This window comes from Pleurodeles waltl, chromosome 4_2 (assembly GCF_031143425.1).
Source record: "Pleurodeles waltl isolate 20211129_DDA chromosome 4_2, aPleWal1.hap1.20221129, whole genome shotgun sequence".
Taxonomy (NCBI): domain Eukaryota; kingdom Metazoa; phylum Chordata; class Amphibia; order Caudata; family Salamandridae; genus Pleurodeles; species Pleurodeles waltl.
Genome location: NC_090443.1, coordinates 1,032,751,091 through 1,032,772,598, shown reverse-complemented (window position 1 = coordinate 1,032,772,598; position 21,508 = coordinate 1,032,751,091). Strand labels below are relative to the sequence as shown.

Sequence of the window (21,508 nt, the reverse complement as noted above, 5' to 3'; positions counted from 1 at the left end):
TTTGTTTGTTCCTTTGCTGCCCTGACTGCCTTCCCTGCTTCTCTCTACTTTTCCAGATCTACCTCCTTTTTCCTGTTGCTGTTTCCTTGGACTTCCAAAATGCTGATCTTTTGACCTTTGCCATGTCTGCCACCTCTCAAACTTGTCGTACAGCTAGCGCCAGTTTTGTTCTCTTTCTGAACAGGCCGTCGGAGCGCGAGATAACCGAACACACTCTGAAGGCAAAGCTCCGGGAAGTCATGATGACCACAGACCTAGAGAACATCACGTCCAAGGAGGTGAGGCAAGCCTTGAAAAATCTACTCGCTATGACGAGTCAGATTTAATCAGGACAAGCTATTTACAGGTCCCGATGGCCCATTCTGTCGAGCTGACAAATAAGAGGTGTTCTGTCCACTCACAAAGTGAATGGCAATAAAGATACCTTTAAATCTTGCTTTTATCTTGTCACGTCTGCTCTGCATTCAGAGAGAGGTCAAATGTCAGTTTGTCTCCTTACATCACTTTGCAGTCAGAGAAAGAAAAGTAAACTGCCTGACAAATTGTGCTGTGCGAAGCGTGTGAAATGAAAGGCTGTAAGATATTCAGGCTTTTATTCCCTGACACATTTAAAAAGCTAATAAGTGAACTGCACAAACATTTCAAATTGTAGTTCAGTAGTTGTGAAAGTTCACTTTTGTAATTCTATGTGGTGAAAATAAATGCATAGGATGAAAACAAATCAGAACACTTTACTTTGTGACGTGCAAATGATAAATATTTTTGCTGAAAGCCAGTTTCCAAACATTGTTTAGGCGCTGTATGGCTTTATCAGTAAAACTACATGTTAGCGGGAAAGTTTGTAGTTTGTAAATGACAGGGCACTACCACATCACACTTTAGTAATATATTTATTGAAAGTGAGGTTTTAAACATGAACTAAGAAATATTCCTGCCCTGCTCACATGACAATAGTATTAGTGAACTAAGGGGCAAATCAGGGGTGATGTGTACCCTATATGTGGGCCAGAATTGCATTATACATGGAGCAAACGTTTAGTCTGTTAAATAAAAAATGAGGGATTTATTTTTTTGTACAGTAGAAATGCTGAACCTGCATATTTGAAGGTGCTTCAATATGTGAGAATTAGGAAAAAGGTGGCTCCATAAAATTAAATATTTGCCTATGATCGCACAATTTAAGATCGGCTTGCAGGTCAAGTACATTACAGCTCGGTCAAGTAGATTATTCAAGTTATGGCACTGCAAAGTAATTAACACATAAATATCCTGTGAGTTGTAAGTGAGCAACTCCTACAAATATTAGTGAAACCTTGAATACTTTAGAAATGATCATGAAAACATTAGAAGTGGAATATATTTCTGACCAGAGAATCCTTCCTAGTTTGTCACAGTATAAGTTTTACGTGTAGCAACAATCCTACAGTCTTAACAGTGTCAAATGTTTAAAATAGTTCAAAGTTTGTTTTCACAACACAACTCTGCTTTCGGAATACTTAGATGTATTCCCAATGTCCTTCACAACAACTCAAAAGGAAAGCAATAGTTCTTGTAAAGGAAAATCCAGATATGCCTAGCAAGGTCCTGGTTGCAGGGACACAGTATCACAATTGCCCGGTAAAGACGCTGCGGGCAACGAGGAAAGTTATGCCAAGGAACCCAAAAGGGCTTCTGCACTTCCAAACTATGTAGGAGTTAATGACCTGGTGGAAAATATAGTTTGTCATCGGGGAGCTATCGTGTGGTGGACCTCTTGGACGCGAAGCCTCTTTCCAGACAGCGCCAAGTCTCTGTAAGGGCCACCAGCCTTTCCTTCCTTGATGGACTGCGCACAAGTGGGTTTGGGATGTTGCTTCCTTGAGCATTCAAAGTCTTAAATGGTCAGCCACATCTTCAGCCATGCTTCCTCACAGGTTGGACACCTTACCACTGCATATCTGTGTGATGCATGCACTGGCTGAGTTGGGGTGGGCGTCTTCCGTCCAGAGACTCACTGTACAGAGATCTGCTGTCCAGGCCAACCTTCAATGCTGGTCACCAGCTACTTCAATGAGTGGATGCCTCAGGTATGCCTGCAGTGTTGCTAATCTGTTAGCAGCTGCTTGCTATTCCAGTCCTTTGTCCACAGTAGTTCATCTTTCTTTTCTGCAGGCCTTGCCCTGCTTGGAAATTCTGGTAGCTTTAGATAACACTTTCCAAAATGCCTGAAACCTGGGGGGTGGGGGGGCGGGGGTTAAAGAGAAATGTCAAAATCCTGCAAAGAACTGAGAAATCTTTGGAAGGCTGTGATCTGTGTTTTACAACAAAAAACAAATGTGCTGCAGACTTGACTGTCCCCCAGTTATATTTCAGCCAGAGAGGAGGATGTGCTTCCTATCTGTGAGTCATGAAACTCCTCTGTGGGGATTTTGTTGCACAGTTTATTAACCGCAAGGTAATGCAACTTTTGTTTTGTGACATGTTGGTGCACTTAGCATGTTGTGTCACACCGCAGTGCTGAGCTTGGTTTTCATAGGAAATTAGAGAAACAGGCATCAATGTACTGGATTAACACTGGGATTAGTGGTGTGGTTAGAGATGGGAACACGTTAAGCTGCATATTTTTATCTTTCTGTCTGGCCTGTCATCTGTTCATCAATGGGATATTTAGCCCCCAGAAACACCTAGCAATTTTCTCCTCATTCGAATACCTGACAAGACCTGCTGGGAGGCTTCCAGAAACAGGCCCATGACAGCAAGAGCTTGAATCAGTGCAAGAAAACGTTAGGCTAATATTTCACAGCATGATTTTAAAAATAGTTCTCCATCAGTGCTTAATTTGTAAATAAAAAGGTTCCGGTGCTCACAGCTCTCCTCTTAAACATGCGGCTGCTGCAATTAAATGTGCGAACACGGAATACTGAGGCATCGTAATCCTGAAGCCATCTCAGGCCTCTTTAATCCATTTATAGCCATTCCCTGCCCCTTCAGCTCACTCTTGCAGCTGTCTGCTTTCTCCCTTTGTAACGCTTTTTCGTTTTTCTCTTCCTCCATCTTTCCCATATGGGTCTTTTGCTCGCAGCAAATGCTTGAGGCAGAAAAATAAGCGCCGGCCCTCAAAAATAAGTGCCGGTGCTCAACACCGGAAACAAGCACAAATTGAGCACTCTTCTCCATTGATTACAAACCTGAGTACTAAGAGGTCTGCAGGTGAGGGGCAAATGCTGGTTGAAAAGAAGCAATGCCCTGGGAGGGAGACAGGCCAGGTGTGTAAGGAAGAGCAATAGGGGCTAGAAGGGGAGAATGATATCTAAGGATGCATCATTTCCTAGAAGTAATCATCTCTGTAATCTCGAAGTCTATAAATCTTTTCTATTTGTACAGTTTTTCTTACCTTCTTCCACACTTTTCCTCTTTCATCCATTCTCTGTTCTGTTATTTCTCTTCCTTATTAGCTTTCTTCCTCCCCCTTCATTTATTCCTCTTTCTTCTTCTCTGTTTGTCTTTCTTCACTCACACCCCATCCTCTATTCGCCTTCCTCTACAGGCCTCTAGCACGCACATCTTCCTTATTTCCTTCCCAAGCTAATACCTCCCCTCTCCATCCACGCCTTTCTCCTATCTAAGGCCCCTTTCCGCGTACAAGCTCCTCAAATCCACTGCCCGTTCCCCTCTTCCTTTCCCCTCGCTTTCCTTTTTCCACCATCCAACTCTTCTTGTTGTTTCCTGCCTCTCGTCTGCCGCGCACACTGTGCGTGCCTCTGTCACTCTGCACTCATTCCCTAACTCTCGCCGCTTCTGCCCCGCAGATCCGCAATGAGCTGGAGCGTCGCATGAACTGCACCCTCAAGGAGTACAAGGAGTTCATTGACAACGAGATGCTGATGATCCTCGCCCAGATGGACCGCCCGTCGCGGATATTCGACTACCTCTACCTGGTACGTGTCATAATGCGATGTCTTAAGGCAGCGCCTGCTTCTGCCTGACAGAGACTCTGGCGGCTGCAGAAATCTAATTCTGGACTTTTCTGATTGGAGCAACCCTTTCTCCAACTGTTTGGACAGTTATTTCACCCAGGGCAGTTGCCTCAAAGTTTACCCATTCTTGCTTACCTTTACGGGAATGGGCTTCACCCTGAGTCTAAGATGTCTTACTCCATTGGGATCGCTCTTAAGAGTCGACTAGATGGGGCAATTGAAAAGGGTATGAATGGACCATATTATGGCTTGGTACCTTCTCTTCTCAGAGGTAGAGGTCTGTCCCACTCTACGAGCACCCACTGTCAAAGGTTTAGAGTAACCCCAGGGTGGTACAGGGAGGGGTGTGGGTGCTCAAGATCTTTTTCTAGTTCCATCTAACACAAGGCTTCTTCCAGCAAGTGTTTCTAGTTGTCTTGCATTATGTCCCATGGCTTCCTCAATCCCTCTAGTCTAGTTTTCAGCTGGAGTAATCAGAGTGAGCTGTGGCCATCTTTCTGAGGACCACAGGGCCACCAGAGGCCATCTTTGAGGGACAGAGAGCAAGTTGTGGCTATTATGGGGGGCTGTTGTTGTGGGACGGAGAGCCAGCGTGGTCTTCTGTCGGGCACACAGAGTGCCCATCTTTATGGAACACAAACCTGCTTTATGAAGTACAAAGAGCGAGTGCGGGCACCTTTAAGACCAGCAGAAGTAGGAAAGATGGGAAATTGCTCATTAGGGTTGTGTTGGGAATCTTTAGAATAGGCCCTTTGCCTAGCTCCAGCTATTCATGCCTGAAGGTGGGAGGGACGCCTCTCCGCGTCCAAGGCCGTCAGTGGCAGTCCTCCTGAGTGAGAGGGACCCTGAACTGTTGAGCATCAGTGGTTAACAAAAGAAGGGCTGTGGCCTGTAGCTGTGTCCTTTGGAACCTTTGAAACTCTCTGCAGCCCTGGTAAGCACCCTGTTCCTGTAAAGCAGTCGGCGTGCTGCTGAGTCTAGTTGCTACTTTGGACTGTGTCAGCAGCCAGACTAAACAGATGATGGGTATTGCAATTATGAACACTTGAGGGCAGGGACCAGCTGAGAGTACTGCAGCTCCCAAAGTATTCTATACAGCAATGGGGAATCCCAGAGGAATGCTGGAGGAATGTAGATGGGTGTAGTTGTGATGGAGGGAATGGGGAGCAGAGCAGGATTACAATAGAGGATGGAGTTGCCATGTTGAAGTGAAAGTGTTATTTATACTGGTCCATATATGCTCCAGAGGGAGTGATATGGGGGTGCTGTTGAGCAGAGTACACAGTTTGTAGGGAGCTGTGCATGTGTTATGTAGTAAAGTGAATTTAATGGATCTGGAATTCAGAATTAGGGTTCGGTTATGCACAGTTTGCCATCACTTGTGTCGAATGAGAACGTAAGATTGTGGGTTAGGTTTGGCGCCTTAAATTATGTTTCTTCTACTTAGGGCTCAGAGTGGAATGCCTCCAACATGGAAGAGCTGCAGAGAAATGGGTGAGTTAGCTCTATGTGCATTAATGGCTTATTCTTCTCTACACCCTCACACACCCCTTTGTCTGCGGAAGCACCATTCAGCATTTGTGTTTGGAAGCTCTGCAAAGCTTTGCTCCCCAGTTGCTCCTTGTTCGATTATAAGTTAAGGATGAGTATTGCTCACGAGTAAAGATGGATGCTCACACGTAAGTTTAGACCACTATAGTAAGTGTTCTCACCTCTCCTTGCCCCTGGCTGCAGAGCATGTTCTTTTCCCTCATGCTGCTAAGTTCAGTGAAGCTCTACTTGTTTTTTTTATTTTTTTTTATTTATTTTTTATTGGAAAGGATTCATACAGCAAATGTACTCATACATCACTTTACATCAAATAAAAGGAATTCAGACCAAAGAAAAAACATTAGAAGAAAGATACAACCTAAATAATGGGAAGCTCAGCAGCCCAACTAACCCAGACAGGGGGAGACTTCCAGATGTTTAAATTAAATTGGGGGAGGATAGTCTGGGTTTAGTTTGAACATTAATCATAATGAGCCAGAATCCAGTCCTGGAATGGCCCCCATATTGCCTTCCCTTTCTTCCTAGCGCGTCTCCCCTGCGTTCGTACAGTGCCATTTCCAAATGATATACAGACAACAATCTGGCCAGCCATTGCTGCCAAGACGGAGGTCGTACATTCAACCACGCAGATGATATACATATTCGATACACTGCCATGGCCACAAAGATAAATGCTCTATGTGGACCACCTACTTCTCCAACGACCCCTAGGACCATGATCTCGGGGGTAAGAGCCAAATCCTATCCCACAGCCCCTTTCAAGACAGATTGAATACCCTCTCTCAAAGCCGTTAGTTCCCCACATGTAGCCATCATGTGTACAATGTCTGTTCCATGCATCCCACATCTTGGACAGTTTATTCCTGATAAGTTCCCCCATTTGACGAGATGAGCTTGGGTATGATACAGGTCAAACATGGTCTTATAATGTTGTGCTTGCAGTGAAGAGGAGAGTAAGATAGTGTGTCCCAACTCTAGTGACCTTATATAGTTATTGCTCCCATCCACTAGCTTCTCTCTCCACCTCTCACTATACTTCTCTAAGTCGTCGGGCTGTTCTGCCAACAATAATGGATAAATCGACCTGATTGATATGTTGGGGTTGGCCAAGATGTCATTCAGCAGTTGATTACTTCTAAATCCCTGCACACCCCGTTTTTCTTGCCAGGAAATCTCGTATCTGTAGATATTTAAAGAAGTTCCTTCGCTCTAAGCCATACTGCTCCTGTGGATCCCCAAACGCCTTGACCCCAAAATTGTCGAAGAAGTTCCCTAACCTCTCTATGCCTAAGGAGGCCCAATTTGCCATATACCTATCCTTAAATATTTCGGGGAGCAATGGATTATTCTCAATTATGGTATAGTAATTATATCTGCCAAGTCCTTTCTTTTTATACCACGATCGCCAACATTTATAGGCCGCCTCCAGTACCTTATATCGAGTTTTCTTATAATATCCAGGTTCATGAAATGTTACCAAGCACCCGTTGGCTGCTGTTCCTATCTGCAATTTGTATATATTAGAGCAGTCCTCTTCCGCAATCCCTTCTTTCTTAAAACCCCATAATGGGCGCATATACTGAAAAGCTGCTGCCATTTGGTATAATTTTATATTCGGTAAGGACCACCCCCCCCTTTCTCAAGGAAGAGACATAAATTTACTTGCTCTTCTACACTTGCCATATGCCCAGATAAATCTCATAATCACTCTATTTCCTTTAATCTAAGATTTGTAAAGCTCATTGGTACAGCACGAAACAGATACAACAGTTTAGGGAGGAAGATCATTTTCACCATATTACACCTCCCCATAATAGTCAAATGTAGATTATTCCATCTGCGCATATCTTTACTGGCTTTCGCGAGTATAGGATCCAAATTCAGATTAACAATTTCTCCTACTGTTGATGTAATATTTATACCCAGATATACTGCGTGATCCACCCTCCGAGTATCCTGGGTGCTTATATATTGATTAGCCAGTAACTGCGTTTTAGCTCTGTTTAACAGGTATCCGGAAAATCTTCAAAATTTCCTCGTCACTTCTTCAACCTCACTCAACGCTGGATCAGGGGAGGGGGTTAATATAGGTATGTCGTCCGTGTATGCTAGGACTTTTGTATCCCATCCCTGCCTGCCTATCGGTGGAATCTTGCTGTTCTCTTCTGTAAGGAAATGCCTCCTTGGCATGGTTGCCCCCTGACTTTTTTCCTTTGCTGATGCTATGTTTACAATTGAAAGTGTGCTGAGGCCTGCTAACCAGGCCCCAGCACCAGTGTTCTTTCCCTAACCTGTACTTTTGATTCCACAATTGGCACACCCTGGCATCCAGATAAGTCCCTTGTAACTGGTACCTCTGGTACCAAGGGCCCTGATGCCAAGGAAGGTCTCTAAGGGCTGCAGCATGTATTATGCCACCCTAGAGACCCCTCACTCAGCACAGACACACTGCTTACCAGCTTGTGTGTGCTAGTGAGAACAAAATGAGTAAGTCGACATGACACTCCCCTCAGGGTGCCATGCCAGCCTCTCACTGCCTATGCAGTATAGGTAAGACACCCCTCTAGCAGGCCTTACAGCCCTAAGGCAGGGTGCACTATACCATAGGTGAGGGTACCAGTGCATGAGCACTGTGCCCCTACTGTGTCTAAGCAAAACCTTAGACATTGTAAGTGCAGGGTAGCCATAAGAGTATATGGTCTGGGAGTCTGTTTTACACGAACTCCACAGCACCATAATGGCTACACTGAAAACTGGGAAGTTTGGTATCAAACTTCTCAGCACAATAAATGCACACTGATGCCAGTGTACATTTTATTGTAAAATACACCACAGAGGGCACCTTAGAGGTGCCCCCTGAAACTTAACCGACTATCTGTGTAGGCTGACTGGTTCCAGCAGCCTGCCACACTAGAGACATGTTGCTGGCCCCATGAGGAGTGTGCCTTTGTCACTCTGAGGCCAGTAACAAAGCCTGCACTGGGTGGAAATGCTAACACCTCCCCCAGGCAGGAGCTGTAACACCTGGCGGTGAGCCTCAAAGGCTCACCCCTTTGTCACAGCCCAGCAGGGCACTCCAGCTTAGTGGAGTTGCCCGCCCCCTCCGGCCACGGCCCCCACTTTTGCCGGCAAGGCTGGAGGGAACAAAGAAAGCAACAAGGAGGAGTCACTGGCCAGTCAGGACAGCCCCTAAGGTGTCCTGAGCTGAGGTGACTCTAACTTTTAGAAATCCTCCATCTTGCAGATGGAGGATTCCCCCAATAGGATTAGGGATGTGACCCCCTCCCCTTGGGAGGAGGCACAAAGAGGGTGTACTCACCCTCAGGGCTAGTAGCCATTGGCTACTAACCCCCCAGACCTAAACACGCCCTTAAATTTAGTATTTAAGGGCTCTCCCTGAACCTAGAAACTAGATTCCTGCAACAACAAGAAGAAGGACTGCCTAGCTGAAAACCCCTGCAGAGGAAGACCAGAAGACAACAACTGCCTTGGCTCCAGAAACTCACCGGCCTGTCTCCTGCCTTCCAAAGAACTCTGCTCCAGCGACGCCTTCCAAAGGGACCAGCGACCTCTGAATCCTCTGAGGACTGCCCTGCTTCGACGACAAGAAACTCCCGAGGACAGCGGACCTGCTCCAAAAAGACTGCAACTTTATCCAAAGGAGCAGCTTTAAAGAACCCTGCAATCTCCCCGCAAGAAGCGTGAGACTTGCAACACTGCACCCGGCGACCCCGACTCGGCTGGTGGAGAACCAACACCTCAGGGAGGACCCCTGGACTACTCTACGACTGTGAGTACCAAAACCTGTCCCCCCTGAGCCCCCACAGCGCCGCCTGCAGAGGGAATCCCGAGGCTTCCCCTGACCGCGACTCTCTGAAACCTAAGTCCCGACGCCTGGAAAAGACCCTGCACCCGCAGCCCCCAGGACCTGAAGGACCGGACTTTCACTGCAGAAGTGACCCCCAGGAGTCCCTCTCCCTTGCCCAAGTGGAGGTTTCCCCGAGGAAGCCCCCCCTTGCCTGCCTGCAGCGCTGAAGAGATCCCTTGATCTCTCATTGACTTCCATTTCGAACCCGACGCTTGATCTAACACTGCACCCGGCCGCCCCCGCGCCGCTGAGGGTGAAATTTCTGTGTGGGCTTGTGTCCCCCCCGGTGCCCTACAAAACCCCCCTGGTCTGCCCTCCGAAGACGCGGGTACTTAACTGCTGGCAGACTGGAACCGGGGCACCCCCTTCTCTCCATTGAAGCCTATGCGTTTTGGGCACCACTTTGAACTCTGCACCTGACCAGCCCTGAGCTGCTGGTGTGGTAACTTTGGGGTTGCTCTGAACCCCCAACGGTGGGCTACCTTGGACCAAGAACTGAACCCTGTAAGTGTCTTACTTACCTGGTAAAACTAACAAAAACTTACCTCCCCCAGGAACTGTGAAAATTGCACTGTGTCCACTTTTAAAATAGCTATTTGTGAATAACTTGAAAAGTATACATGCAATTGAAATGATTCAAAGTTCCTAATGTACTTACCTGCAATACCTTTCAAACAAGATATTACATGTTAAATTTGAACCTGTGGTTCTTAAAATAAACTAAGAAAAGATATTTTTCTATACAAAACCTATTGGCTGGATTTGTCTCTGAGTGTGTGTACCTCATTTATTGTCTATGTGTATGTACAACAAATGCTTAACACTACTCCTTGGATAAGCCTACTGCTCGACCACACTACCACAAAATAGAGCATTAGTATTATCTCTTTTTACCACTATTTTACCTCTAAGGGGAACCCTTGGACTCTGTGCATGCTATTCCTTACTTTGAAATAGCACATACAGAGCCAACTTCCTACATCTTCCAACTGTCTAAGCAAGAGATCTATATATAAAGCAAACAGGAGCGGAGAGCATGGTCAAACGCCTTCTTTGCATCTAATAATGCGACTGCCATAGGTTCCTCTGCTACTTCTGTAGCATCAAAGAAAGCGAGAACTCTTTGAATATGATCGGTAGTATCCCTACCCGGGACAAACCAATGTTGCCTAGGGGTAACTAACTTCTTAATCACCAGAGATAATTGAGCGACCAATATTTTTAAATATATTTTAACATCACTGTTGATTAATGTGATCGGCCGATATGAGGCCGGGTTTAGTGGGGCTTTCCCGTTCTTCAGGAACATTACTATGTTGGCCATATCCCATGATGGGGGGGGGGGGGGGTTCCCCTCCATTCTGTACCTGAATGAATAGCTCTATTATCACCGGGAGTAGTAGTACTGTAAAAGTTTTATAAAACTCTAAGGGGATCGAGTCAGGGCCTGTGGCTTTTCCGGTAGCAAGTTCACTCATTGCCTTATTAATTTCCGAGATATCTATCTGATCTCCCATGTATAGACGATCACTCTCGGAAAGCCTATCGACCTTAACAGGGTATAAAATTTCCAACATTTCTTCATCCGAATGTACAGATGTATCATTATATAGTTCCGTGTAGTATCTGTGAAACACCTTCCTAATTCCATCCACGTCTGACACTATCTGTCATTGCCAATCTCTAATCTCCCTAATGACCCCGGATGCTGTTTTCTGACTTGCCCTTATTGCTAGCAAGCGCCCAGATTTTTCTCCATACTCATACCCTTGTGAGCGCTGTGCTAAGTACTTCTCTGCTATTCTTTGAGCCATAACCTCGTTAATTGCTGCTTTAGCTATAGCGACTTCCTCCTGAGCCCTCTTTATATCCACCCCAGTTTCTATAGCTATAATCAGTTGTCTTTCTGCTGCCCTCAGCTTCATATGCAAGTCTTTTATTCTGCCTTGGGTGTTTTTTCTGCCTTTTGAAACTGAAACTCAACGTTTCACCTCGGATTCCAGCTTTTAGGGTATCCCAGACTATCTCTGCTGGAGCTGATCCCTGGTTAAACCCCAAGAATTCAACTATCCACTTTCTCATATACTCACAGTATTCCGGGTCCTTAAGGATCCCTCTTTCAAATATCCATCTCCTAACCTTCGGCTCAAGCCCAACCAATTCCAGATCGAATACTAAGGGGTTATGATCTAATATAGCCCGCGGATATAATTCCATCCTTCCTTGCTTTAGTAATACAGGAGATATAAAAAAATTATCGAGTCGCGCCAGTTTCGCCTGGGGGGGCTGAATAAGAAGTATATCTGGGGTCCGGTTTACATTATTTTGCCCAAGCGTCCACCAGTCCTAATTATTTCTGAATAGCGACCATTACCTTATATACCCGAGGTTTACGCCCCTGGTACTTCTTAGTTGTGGACGCTAATAAATCCTGTAGTCCCTCCCAAGAGCCATTAAAATTGAAATCACCACATAGAATATAGGGAGGGGCCCATCCTGTTAACTCAATAGCGAGGGTATCCAATACTACTGGGTCATCCGTGACTACCCCATATAGAGAGCATAATGTAAAGCTACCATGCCCATAGCTGCACTCTACAATCACCCATCTCCCGCCCCTGTCCGCCTTCTGCCTGATGAAATTTAATTTATTAGTCTGATCTAATATTGCCACCCCTTTAGTTCTAACCTCTTGTTCTGACCGAGCAATCACTCTCATACCGAGCGAACCAAGAATTCCAAGGTTTTTATACTCAACATGCGTCTCCTGTAGGCAATAGACGTCTGCCTTAAAGGTTTTTAACTCTTCAACCACTCTCCTTCTTTTACGAGGGTCATTTAATCCGCATATATTAATTGAGGCATTTCGAAGTCTAGCCATTTGCTATTTTTTTTATTCTTTTCTTTTCTATTTCTCCCCCCCAGATCTTCCTATCCAGCTGCACAATCTCTTGAATTCTCTTCTCTCTTTGCTCCCTTGTTACTATTTTTTCCATTTCTCTTGCTTCCCTTAATCCTTTCCTTTCCATTTTGTTTCCCCCACTTTTCTGTCCCCCCCCCCAATATCCTACCCTTCTCCCCCATCCCTCTCCTCTTCCCACCTCCCCTTCCCCTCCCCCTTCCTCCACCCCAGACCAGTCCCCTCCAACCCCCTCCCAAACTTCTTTCCTCCCCGGGACTGGCCTCCCCATCCTGTTGAGCAATCAGACCACTGATGGCCTGAATGTTGGTGTCGTGCATGTGTGGGCCCACCCGCCCACCCATCCCCTGAGCACCTTTGCCTTCTATGTGTCTCTGCGCTCTACTATTTAGCCCCCATCAGGTATTCTTTTGCTTTAATTTCTGAAGTGAATACTTTTACTTTCTCATTCATTACTGTTTTAAGTCGAGCTGGGGCCAACAGATAGGCCTCCCCTCCTTTGTCTGAAAATGGTTTAATGAGCTGTCGAAGCCACCATCTCCGCTCAACAGTGGCATGACAGAAATCAGGGCGAGTGAAGAAGGTAACCCCATCCACAGTACGTGGGGTATTAGGGCGAGCTTTATCAAATATCTCCTGTCATAGTAAGTTGTTTCCAAAGCAAACTAAAATAGCTCTGGGGTATTTAGAATCTGCCCGTTGGCCCCCCTCCCGCTGGGTTACCGGAAACCTGTGGGCCCGCTGCAGTTCGTTCTCCCAATCCCAATTCCCCAGTTCCGGGAAGGCCCGCACAGGAGCTTGACCATATAAGTCCGTATATTACTGCCTTCTAGCCCTTCCGGTATACCCAAAAATCGAAGATTATTCCTTCTCTGTCTATTCTCAAAGTCTTCCAATTTCCACATTACATCGGTCAATTGGTAGTCTCTCGTAGCGCTCTGCTCATTAAGGGTATCGACATCCTCCTCGGCCGCCACTATCCTTTCTTCCATTGAGCATAACTTAGCTTTGATTTCTGTGCATGATTTTGCAACCTTACGGCACCGTTCCCTGCAGTTGCTTTGTAGCGATCCTTGCACGCCGGCTTTCAATCCTGGTCTCTGTTTGCAGCTCTTTAATTGAACTATATATTGACTGCAGCATCCCCGCCTCGGTGCCCATCGCAGACGGATTACTTGCAGGGGCTCCTGTGCCTGCTTCCATATTACCATTAACCGACCCCTGGTTACTTGCTAGGAGTATCTGATAGTCCGATACCAGAATAATCCCACTTTAGAGTCCTACCACCCGTAGATGTTGAGTTTCCAAAATCCTCATGAGAACAGGGCCGCGATTTTACGGATTTCCGCTGTCGGCGCAGCTGCCGCACTGTAGGTTCATTACTTGATGATTTATTTCCAGCCTCGGATGTCTCGCTGCAGTCCGACTCACTGAAGCTATGATCGCCGCTGCTGAGATCTGACTCTTCTGTCAGAGAGTAGAATTTATCACTACTATCTTTGCCCCAGTCCACAAATTTGGGGTCTTTTCCAGTTGCTTTACTCCACCCTTTAGGGCTTCCTAAAATCTTATGTAGGTCCTCACTATCTGCTGCAGGTCCTGATGCACTCGCAGTTCCTTCCCTAATCTGACGCTCCGGTTGCTCTGATTGATCTAATTGTTGAGCTTGAGGTTGTGCTTGAGGCTGTTTGTTCCCAGTGGGGGGGCCGAGCTCCTTCTCTCTTGTCTCCCTATTACTATCTTCGATCCCCAACGAGTCCTCGGTGCCTTGTGTGGCTTTAATAAGGGGTTCATTATTTTCAATACACATCTTCTTGCTACTGGTACCCGGGAGAGTAAGTTCTGCGTTTATTTCAGAGGGGGGGTTATGTGTGCACAGAAGATATCTTGCGCCCCACCTGCAAGAAAAGTCACAATAGTAGATTGACTTTTGCCTTTCCCCTTGACTTCCAGCGGGGGGGGGGTAGTGCTATTGCTCATCTTGGCATCTTTCCCCAACCCCGGCATATTTTTCCCAGCTGATTTACCTATTATTGACGTCAGGCGTTTGTTTACCACCACTAGCTCTCCTTTATCTCTTCCGACGCGTGTCATCTTAACTCCTTTGGTCTTGTCTCCAAGATTCCGAGTAGTTTTGGGTGCCATACTTGTTTTCAGAACGTGAGATAACAGTCTTAAAAATCCTGTTATTCCGGCCGCTGCCGCTAACGCCTCGGATATTGCTCGTTTAATCACACTCCTCAGAGGCCGTGAGGGAGTATATGGGTGCCTATATAAATCGACTTGTGCATCCAACAGCATTAGGGCCCCCGAGTCATTTGATTCTCTCTTTATACTTTTAAATGTTACTAATCGCCCCTTTCTTTTTTTTTTCCCCTCCCCCTTTTTCCCAGCAGCAAAAAGAGCAGTATCAGGTAGTATCAGACTGTTGAGGTTCTCTACCATCTATACCAATGTTGAGTAAATTAATTTTTTTATTTTTAACAAATATTCTCCGCCCGCTTTATACTTTTGAATAGAGAGCAAGTTGCTTGCAGTGCGTACTATCCGTAAACTTTCATTTTGCCTTCCTCCCAGTACCTGGTTGCTGCATGTTTCCTCCAGTAATCAGTTGAGTCAATGACATAGCCCAGTCTCCTCACACCCTCTTCTCCTCAGAGTGTGAGTAAGCGCCTCTAAAGCACAGCCCCCTTGCTGCTTCACGCTGCCTCTCTCCTTCTACTCAGGGTTCCCGGAACAGCCTCAAGTCTTGGGCTTCATGGAGCTCCAGCGCGCATTCGTGGGCTCCAGAGCGACTCTCTGGATTTTACGCGGCGCTCGGTATCTTCTATCCGAGTGCCGCTGCTGCTGCCTTATCTCTCCCTCTGTGAGGGGGCGGCGACCGGTGGGCTCCTACCCCCTCGTTTCCCTAGTTGGTGCGCAGTCCTTGTCGTTCAGCCGCTCGGCCGCGAACACGGCGGCGACTGTGCACTCCGGTTCCTGGTGGGCGGGGCTTGCGAGCTTCGCAGTTACATGGACGCCATGTTGCTCCGAAGCTCTACTTGTTTTTGAAAGTTTTTATTTCCATTCCTCGGCCACAAAGATTGCTCAGTGGCGTAAGTTAAAGTGAAGTCGCGAGTTTTGTTCATCACTCGGTGATGGTCGTGACAGTCGCTCTTTCTCTCTCTCTCCCATGGTTAATGATCCAGCTCCAATAATTTCTGGCTCCAGTTTTTGCTATCACATTTGTATCTATCTTGTTTCTTTGGGAGAGGAGGCTCCAAGATACAATTTAGAATTTCCTTTGTTAAAATATATTTGTTTTATTTAATGGTAGAAACCTTTGCCCCGCTGTAGGAAGTTGGCTCTGTATGCACTATTTCAAAGTAAGGAATAGTATGCACAGAGTCCAAGGGTTCCCCTTAGAGGTAAGATAGTGGCAAAAAGAGAATACTAATGCTCTATTTTGTGGTAGTGTGGTCGAGCAGTAGGCTTATCAAAGGAGTAGTGTTAAGCATTTGTTGTACATACACACAGGCAATAAATGAGGAACACACACTCAGAGACAAATCCAGCCAATAGGTTTTTGTTATAGAAAAATATATTTTCTTAGTTTATTTTAAGAACCACAGGTTCAAATTCTACATGTAATATCTCATTTGAAAGGTATTGCAGGTAAGTACTTTAGGAACTTTGAATAATTACAGTAGCATATATACTTTTCACATAAAACACAAATAGCTGTTTTAAAAGTGGACACAGTGCAATTTTCACAGTTCCTGGGGGAGGTAAAGTATTGTTAGGTTTTGCAGGTAAGTAACCCACCTACAGGGTTCAGTTTTGGGTCCAAGGTAGCCCACCGTTGGGGGTTCAGAGCAACCCCAAATTTACAGCTCAGGGCCGGTCAGGTGCAGAGGTCAAAGAGGTGCCCAAAACACATAGGCTTCAATGGAGAGAAGGGGGTGCCCCGGTTCCAGTCTGCCAGCAGGTAAGTACCCGCGTCTTCGGAGGGCAGACCAGGGGGGTTTTGTAGGGCACCGGGGGGGACACAAGTCAGCACAAAAAGTACACCCTCAGCAGCGCGGGGGCGGCCTGGTGCAGTGTGTAAACAAGCGTCGGGTTCTCTGTAGGTTTCAATGGGAGACCAAGGGGTCTCTTCAGCGGTGCAGGCAGGCAAGGGGGGGGCTCCTCAGGGTAGCCACCACCTGGGCAAGGGAGAGGGCCTCCTGGGGGTTACTCCTGCACAGAAGTTCCGTTCCTTCAGGTGCTGGGGGCTGCGGGTGCAGGGTCTTTTCCAGCCGTCTGGACTTTAGGTTCAGGCAGTCGCGGTCAGGGGGAGCCTCGGGATTCCCTCTGCAGGCGTCGCTGTGGCGGCTCAGGGGGGACAACTTTGGTTACTCACGGTCTCAGAGTCGCCGGAGGGTCCTCCCTGAGGTGTTGGTTCTCCACCAGTCGAGTCGGGGTCGCCGGGTGCAGTGTTGCAAGTCTCACGCTTCTTGCGGGGATTTGCAGGGGTCTTTAAATCTGCTCCTCTGTAACAAAGTTGCAGTTCTTTTGGAGCAGTGCCGCTGTCCTCGGGAGTTTCTGGTCTTTCTTGAAGCAGGGCAGTCCCCTGAGGATTCAGACGTCGCTGGTCCTTAGGAAAGCGTCGCTGGAGCAGGTTTCTTTGCAAGGCAGGAGACAGGCCGGTAGGTCTGGGGCCAAAGCAGTTGGTGTCTTCTTTTCTTCCTCTGCAGGGGTCTTTCAGCTCAGCAGTCCTCTTCTTCTTGTAAGTTGCAGGAATCTAAATTCTTAGGTTCAGGGGAGCCCTTAAATACTAAATGTAAGGGCGTGTTTAGGTCTGGGGGGTTAGTAGCTAATGGCTACTAGCCCTGAGGGTGGGTACACCCTCTTTGTGCCTCCTCCCAAGGGGAGGGGGGTCACATTCCTAACCCTATTGGGGGAATCCTCCTTCTACAAGATGGAGGATTTCTAAAAGTCAGAATCACCTCCGCTCAGGACACCTTAGGGGCTGTCCTGACTGGCCAGTGACTCCTCCTTGTTTTTCTCATTATCTCTCCTGGACTTGCCGCCAAAAGTGGGGGCTGGGTCCAGGAGGCGGGCATCTCCACTAGCTGGAGTGCCCTGGGGCATTGTAACACGAAGCTTGAGCCTTTGAGGCTCAATGCTAGGTGTTACAGTTCCTGCAGGGGGGAGGTGTGAAGCACCTCCACCCAGAGCAGGCTTTGTTTCTGTCCTCAGAGAGCACAAAGGCTCTCACCGCATGGGGTCAGAAACTCGTCTCTCAGCAGCAGGCTGGCAGAGACCAGTCAGTCCTGCACTGAACAATTGGGTAAAATATAGGGGGCATCTCTAAGATGCCCTCTGTGTGCATTTTTTAATAAATCCAACACTGGCATCAGTGTGGGTTTATTATTCTGAGGAGTTTGATACTAAACTTCCCAGTATTCAGTGTAGCCATTATGGAGCTGTGGAGTTCGTTTTTGACAGACTCCCAGACCATATATTCTTATGGCTACCCTGCACTTACAATGTCTAAGGTTTTGTTTAGACACTGTAGGGGCATAGTGCTCATGCACCTATGCCCTCACCTGTGGTATAGTGCACCCTGCCTTAGGGCTGTAAGGTCTGCTAGAGGGGTGACTTACCTATGCCACAGGCAGTGTGAGGTTGGCATGGCACCCTGAGGGGAGTGCCATGTCGACTTAGTCATTTTCTCCCCACCAGCACACACAACCTGGCAAACAGTGTGTCTGTGCTGAGTGAGGGGTCCCTAGGGTGGCATAAGACATGCTGCAACCCTTAGAGACCTTCCCTGGCATCAGGGCCCTTGGTACCAGGGGTACCAGTTACAAGGGACTTACCTGGATGCCAGGGTTGTGCCAATTGTGGAGACAATGGTACATTTTAGGTGAAAGAACACTGGTGCTGGGGCCTGGTTAGCAGGGTCCCAGCACACTTCTCAGTCAAGTCTGCATCAGTATCAGGCAAAAAGTGGGGGGTAACTGCAACAGGGAGCCATTTCTTTACACCCGCCCTCTCATCCCTTAATGTAACCTTCACTTTTAATATTTACCCGTAAAACTTAAAAGTATCTTTCTAATCTGTTGTCTACGAGTACCTTAGCATTGCTGTTACTCGTAACCCTTATTACGTACCCGCACCCTTTCAAATGTTTTTTCTCCTGGTATATTTATGCATTGTTTTTGCATGCCAGGTGATTAAGTGGAGAAAGGGATGTTAACTTTTGATCCATGATCCAACCCTTCTTTCCATACAGACATCACCACAAACTTATGCACTTCTGTGTGCAGTGTTCATAAGAGTTACCACCTTATGTGTCAGCTATCTGTGGCAAGTGCTAATATATCAGTATAAATTCTGTAGTCTGATATAAACAGAACAGCCTTATTCCTACTTGTGATGCTACTGTCCATACTAACTTATAAAAAAACACCCAATAGATATTGTTCACAGCGGCCATTTTAGATGCAAAGGAGCAGTTCAACTGGATATACAGGAGAACTGAGATCCAACTTTTGTACTCCCTTTATTAAGGCTGGTCGGACCTTCTGTCTAAAACCTGCTGCCTTTATCTCTGTAAAGGCTTGGTCTTGAAGGCTTGTCTAATTAAATGGGGCACACTTCAAGGGTGCCAACTTTATCCTGTGCTGCCAGCCCCTACATACCCATAGAAAATGCTCCTCACCAGTATTTAAAGTTTATGGTATATGGCACGTTTCCAATTCAAGGTGTTACTCTTCAGGGTTATAAGTTAACGATCTTTGCCAAATGTTTAATGGTTGTAAAAGTCGCAGTAAAGTGCATGCCAACTTCCTCTACTTCCATATCTGGACAACAGGCTGGTAAATGTGACGCCCAGGCCTCGCCCATACTCAACACACTATAAAGTTTCTCCACAGACTATAGTACATAGTCAGTGCCAAGAAATCCAACCCAAGTCTGCAGAAATGTAGGGTTTTCTGGGAGCCTCACTCAGTGCATTGAGAGGGGAGGATTAACCCAGCAACATCTTTACCAAACATTGTGTTTTCTGACAGTGAGAATGATAATAAAACTTCTGGGACAGATGGAGCCACATAATGCTGAAGAAAGGAAGATGTTACTGAGCAGATTGTTTTTTTAAGCCACAGACACAAGTCACGATCACAATAGATGCGTCTCCCACACGTTAGGGAGCTTACAAGGGTGACATCGCTATCCAAGGATTGTGGTCACAACAAGAACTGCCCCTCCACATCAGTGTGTTGGAGTTCATGGCTGTACAGCTTACCCTTCGAGCTTTCCAAACTAGGCTCCAAAACCAAGTGGTCCAGGAAGAAACAGACAATATGACCAACATGTATTACACACAGAGACGGGGGACACTCTGCACAATTGTCTGTACTTGCCCAAACTTTTTGGAATTGGGTGGCACGTCACCGAATACACTTGTTGGACAAACATCTCCCAGAGGTGGACACAAGTTTATCGATCTTCTTAAAAGGACAAATCAAGACTGTCACATTTTCATGCCTGAAATTGTCACACCTCCTCTTGCTATGATATTTTCTAATTTATTGGGAGAAACATGGTGAGACGACCCAAGATGTACGTGAGAATGCTTAACAGAAGGTTGAGTCTGCAGCTCTTATTAAAATACCATGCACAAAGGTAGGGTGTGAAATGCTATCCAGTGGAAGTAGTCCGGAGCTTTAGGTAGGATTTACAATGCTTGTACAGCCGGAGGAATGAGCAGACTACATGAGCCCAGCAGTCCTGATCGGTTGTCGGTAGCCAAGTTTTTGTTGTGATGGAATAAATAAATGTCCTCGACCACTGCCGCCAAGCTTGGGAGGTCCTCTCTCCAGTCCTCCATCAACCAATCATGATGATCGTGTGATACCATCAACCAGTGGGAGTGTGTCAAACAGTTATAGCATTCATTCAAACAATGGTAGTTTTCTCGGTCACATTATCTCAATCATGGTTCTTCCTCTTTTCACCCAGCAACACATCACCATCTTCTCCTCCTTTCCCCCTCTCCCAATCAATTCACCTTTCTTGTCTCCCAATCTTGGCATCTTCCTTTGCTCTTGTATGACTACTATGTGATTTCTCCGACATCTTCTCCATTCATGACTCTCCCCACCCTCTGCTTTTTCTGCCAGGGTCAGTCACATAGTGAACGTGACACGAGAGATCGATAACTTCTTCCCGGAGTCACTGAAGTACCTAAACGTGCGCGTGTACGATGAGGAAACGACCGACCTTCTGTCACACTGGAAGGAGACCTACCGGTTCATCTCCAATGCTCGGTGAGTATGCATCGAACAAGCCCTATGAAGTGGTTCTCCTAACTTATAAATTGAACAGCACCCTTGATGGCAGAGATTGACCAGAGCAACGTCCGCAAGGTTTTGGGGAGGATAAACATTGACATTCAGAGGGTGCAAAGCACCGCACCTTTGTAACCCTACCTAGAACGAATCAGACTGGTATCATTGAATAGTACGGCGATTGCACAGCAGTGGAAGTGGTCGCATCTCCCAGGTATTTACTATTACATGCGATGTCGTTTTATAAAGATCCCGTTCACCATAGGTGGCCTCTTGTTAGTGACCCAAACTAGAGCCGAACGATTCATTTATGATGAAGCAAAGTAATGTTTTTTTTTAAAAATCTGAAATCAAGTGTGTATAGGTGCAAGGAGTTCTGTTTCTAAGACCAGGTGGACCCTAACGCCAGCTTGATGACTAAAACAGTGGCACTCCTCAGGAACATGGTCAGTGGAGGACTGAGATGTTTGAGTAGAATTTTCAGAAGAAAGGCTGACGCACCCTGTGGCAAAGTGGGAGCTCAGCACCTTTGTAGCTTTTGCTTGGGTAGGGACATGGCATGTACCATGCATGGTTCTCTCTGCTATAGACATGAAGTATCCGTCCCTTTGCAGGGGGACCAGGGGCCAAGCGGGGAGGTTGGGCCTCAGCTGTGGGGTGGCTTCTGATGTCCTAGAGCAGTGGTTCCCAACCTGTGGTCCGGGGACCGCTGGGGGTCCGTGAAGCCTTCGCAGGGGGTCCGACAGAGCCTAGAAAATTAAAAAATATTAACAAATATTGACAAATTAGGTCCCCAGCTTCCAGTAATGACTCAGGCGGGGGTCCCGGATTCCCATGATGATTCAGTGGGGGTCCCTGGGTTCCATTAATGTTAAAGTGGGGGTCCACAGAAATC

At 46.7% G+C, this 21,508-nt stretch overlaps 1 protein-coding gene across 1 annotated transcript in view; it reads left to right on the top strand.

The window, feature by feature from the left end:
- The window catches only part of SSH3 (slingshot protein phosphatase 3), a 188,749-nt gene that overhangs the window by 147,486 nt on the left and 19,755 nt on the right, over positions 1-21,508 (top strand). The window contains exons 8-11 of the mRNA XM_069232940.1: positions 185-278; positions 3,789-3,917; positions 5,404-5,450; positions 20,446-20,592. Of these exons, the coding sequence (XP_069089041.1) occupies positions 185-278; positions 3,789-3,917; positions 5,404-5,450; positions 20,446-20,592 (417 nt within the window). The remainder of the gene's footprint in view (positions 1-184; positions 279-3,788; positions 3,918-5,403; positions 5,451-20,445; positions 20,593-21,508) is intronic.